At 49.5% G+C, this 2,576-nt stretch overlaps 1 protein-coding gene across 1 annotated transcript; it reads left to right on the forward strand.

Annotated features, from left to right (window-relative positions):
* Window positions 1-343: 343 nt before the first annotated feature.
* On the forward strand, window positions 344-1,603 carry OOEP (oocyte expressed protein). Its single transcript, XM_023219178.1, has 3 exons — window positions 344-533; window positions 748-927; window positions 1,292-1,603. The coding sequence occupies exons 1-3, from the start codon at window positions 344-346 to the stop codon at window positions 1,369-1,371; spliced, it is 450 nt and encodes a 149-aa protein (XP_023074946.1). The 3' UTR covers window positions 1,372-1,603.
* The last annotated feature ends 973 nt before the right edge of the window (window positions 1,604-2,576 follow it).

Below are 2,576 nucleotides of genomic sequence, written 5' to 3' on the forward strand. Positions count from 1 at the left end.
CACTGTTAATCAGCTATAAGGTGGGCAGAGGCCTTTCAGGCTAAGTATATCTTACGAGGCAAAGATGGCGAAGGAGAACGTTGGAGACCCAACAGGAGGCCAAATGAATACTAGTTCAAAGTCCAAGAGGCAATCCTGGCGACTGAGGCAGCACAGGAAGTGCCCGATGTGCCGCTAGGCCCGGGCGTCGATTGCTCCGGCTCACCCCGACGCGGTGCGAGGCGCCGCCGGAAGGGGCGGAGTGGGTCGAATATGGTAAAAGAGAGCCGGAGCTTCGCGCCTGGGTCTGGAGGAGGTCCCGCGAAAGCCGCCTCGAGTGCGCTCCGCGGCTGCTGGTCCCAGTATGGTCGATGACGCTGGTGCTGCTGAGTCCCAGCGGGGCAAACAGACCCCGGCCCACTCCCTGGAGCAGCTGCCTAGGTTACCACTTCCGCCGCCGCAGATTCGCATCCGGCCTTGGTGGTTTCCGGTGCAGGAACTGAGAGACCCTTTGGTGTTCTACCTGGAGGCATGGCTGGCGGACGAGCTCTTTGGTGAGCGACCCCAGGTGTGCTAGTGGGCTGTCCACCTCCAGTCTGAGAGAGACTCGGCAGAGCAGCTCTCTACAGCTTCTTTCCCAGATTCACAAGCCAGAAGTGTTGCAGTGATTGCCCACCTTCCAGCTCTTCCCTTCCCTGGCCAACATTCCCTTAAAATTCAGCTTGTAACCTGCCACCGTGCGGCCCCTCAGAGTCTTTCCTTGTTTAGGCCCCGACAGAGCCATGATTCCAGAAATGGAGTGGACGAGCCAGGCCCTGATGACAGTGGACACAGTGGACTCTGGGAACCTAATCGAAATCACCGTTTTTGGACGGCCCAGTGTACAGAATCGGGTGAAGAGCATGCTCCTGTGCCTGGCATGGTTTCACCGAGAACATCGTGCCCGAGGTGAGGGTCTTTGAGAACCTGCATGTGGAGGAAGCCACGGGTGACCGTACTGGCCTTGCTCGGTTTCCTTCCATCCTCCCTTAACCTTCTCAAAATTGCTTGGTTTCCAGACCCCAGGGTCTGCACGAAGTTTGTTGGGAGGGGATCCCTGGGTGGGATCTTGGGAAAGTCAGCGGAGATCTGATACATTCAGTCCCATCACTGCCCAAGTCAGCCTCAGCTGGGTTATGACGCTATCGCAGATCCCAGGTTCAGAGCCTCCACCGCAGGTCTTTCTCTCCTCCCCAACTCCCAATCACGGAGTAGTTCGAAACAGCCAACACTTTTCCCTGTCCATGGTTAGTATCAACTGCTTCTCTTCCAGCTGAGAAGATGAAACACCTTGAGAAGAACTTGAAGGCCCATGCCTCAGATCCCCACTCTCCCCAGGATCCTGTTGCTTAAGACAACATAGTTACTGTCGGGAACATCTTAAGAACTTTCCAACTTTTTCTGCTAAAGTTGAAGAGAAGCAAGTATAGCATTCCTAAATCCCTGCATTCCTTTTTCCTGTGTCTTGTTGGAATGTGGTTTATTTTGTTGCAAGAGTGAGCTTGAACTATTATAATAAAGAAATGGCTGTTTTGCCAATGGCATTAAGATCTTCACACACTCATAATAAAGCAAATTTATAAAAGATTGACTCTTACTCATGTTTTGATATGAAGGGTGGGCAGAAGGCTGGCAGGTTGTAGTTTTGTAGGTTTTTGTTTTTGTTTTTGTTTTTTTGTTTTGTTTTTTTCTTCCTGAATTCCCATCATTTTGAAACTCCTAATCCTTCTATGATTTTATGGTCAGAATGAGGCCCTCACCCACAGGGAGCAGATATGCAGGGGCAGATAACCTCACAAATGGTGATCTGTTTTGTTTTTACATAATTGGCTCTCAAACTTTAAAGCTTGTAAAAAATCACCTTGGGAGCTTGTTAAAACACAATTTCCTAGGCTCATTCTCCAGAGAATTCTGATTCAGTACTGTTGGGATGGGGCTTGTAATTTGCATTTCTGATGAGCTCACAGGTACTATCAAAGCAGCTTATCTGAGGCTCTCACTTTGAAGCTGGTAATTGACCCTCCGAAGAGCACCAGCTGTGCCGTTTTCCTGGAGTGGGGCGTCTGTCTGGCACAGGATGACATTCCAACAAGCAAGCCTGGGTGGTCAGCATTCATTAATGGTAGCTTTGCGATTCACCACGGAAGAACGGGGATCCCTGGCACCTTGGCTTGTGGATGCGCCCTGCCTTGGAGCCGGTTGTCTCCCTTTTTCTGCAAGGCGGGGCTGCACAGGTGTCTGGCATGGGCCAGGTTGTTTTTCCATTACGTGTTGTACTGATATTACCAATCTCTGCAAAACAGCTCCTATCCTTGCTGCCCCACTTTCTGAAAGTAGAATTTTTGAGGTGAAAAGTGTCAAAAGCCCTGTGGCTTCAAGCGCAATTAGGATTGGTTTGACTCATGGAATGTATTCACTCCTTGGCAATAAAGTGTTCTAGCCTTTTGCAAGCGTTTTAAACTCACAAGTCTCTTTAATTGTGCATTTTTGATTAGAGGTGATGTTGAATATTTTCTTTGTTTCAGTTTTACATTTTTCTTTATTCATTCCTTTCTTGA

This window comes from Piliocolobus tephrosceles, chromosome 5 (genome assembly GCF_002776525.5).
Source record: "Piliocolobus tephrosceles isolate RC106 chromosome 5, ASM277652v3, whole genome shotgun sequence".
Lineage (NCBI taxonomy): Eukaryota > Metazoa > Chordata > Mammalia > Primates > Cercopithecidae > Piliocolobus > Piliocolobus tephrosceles.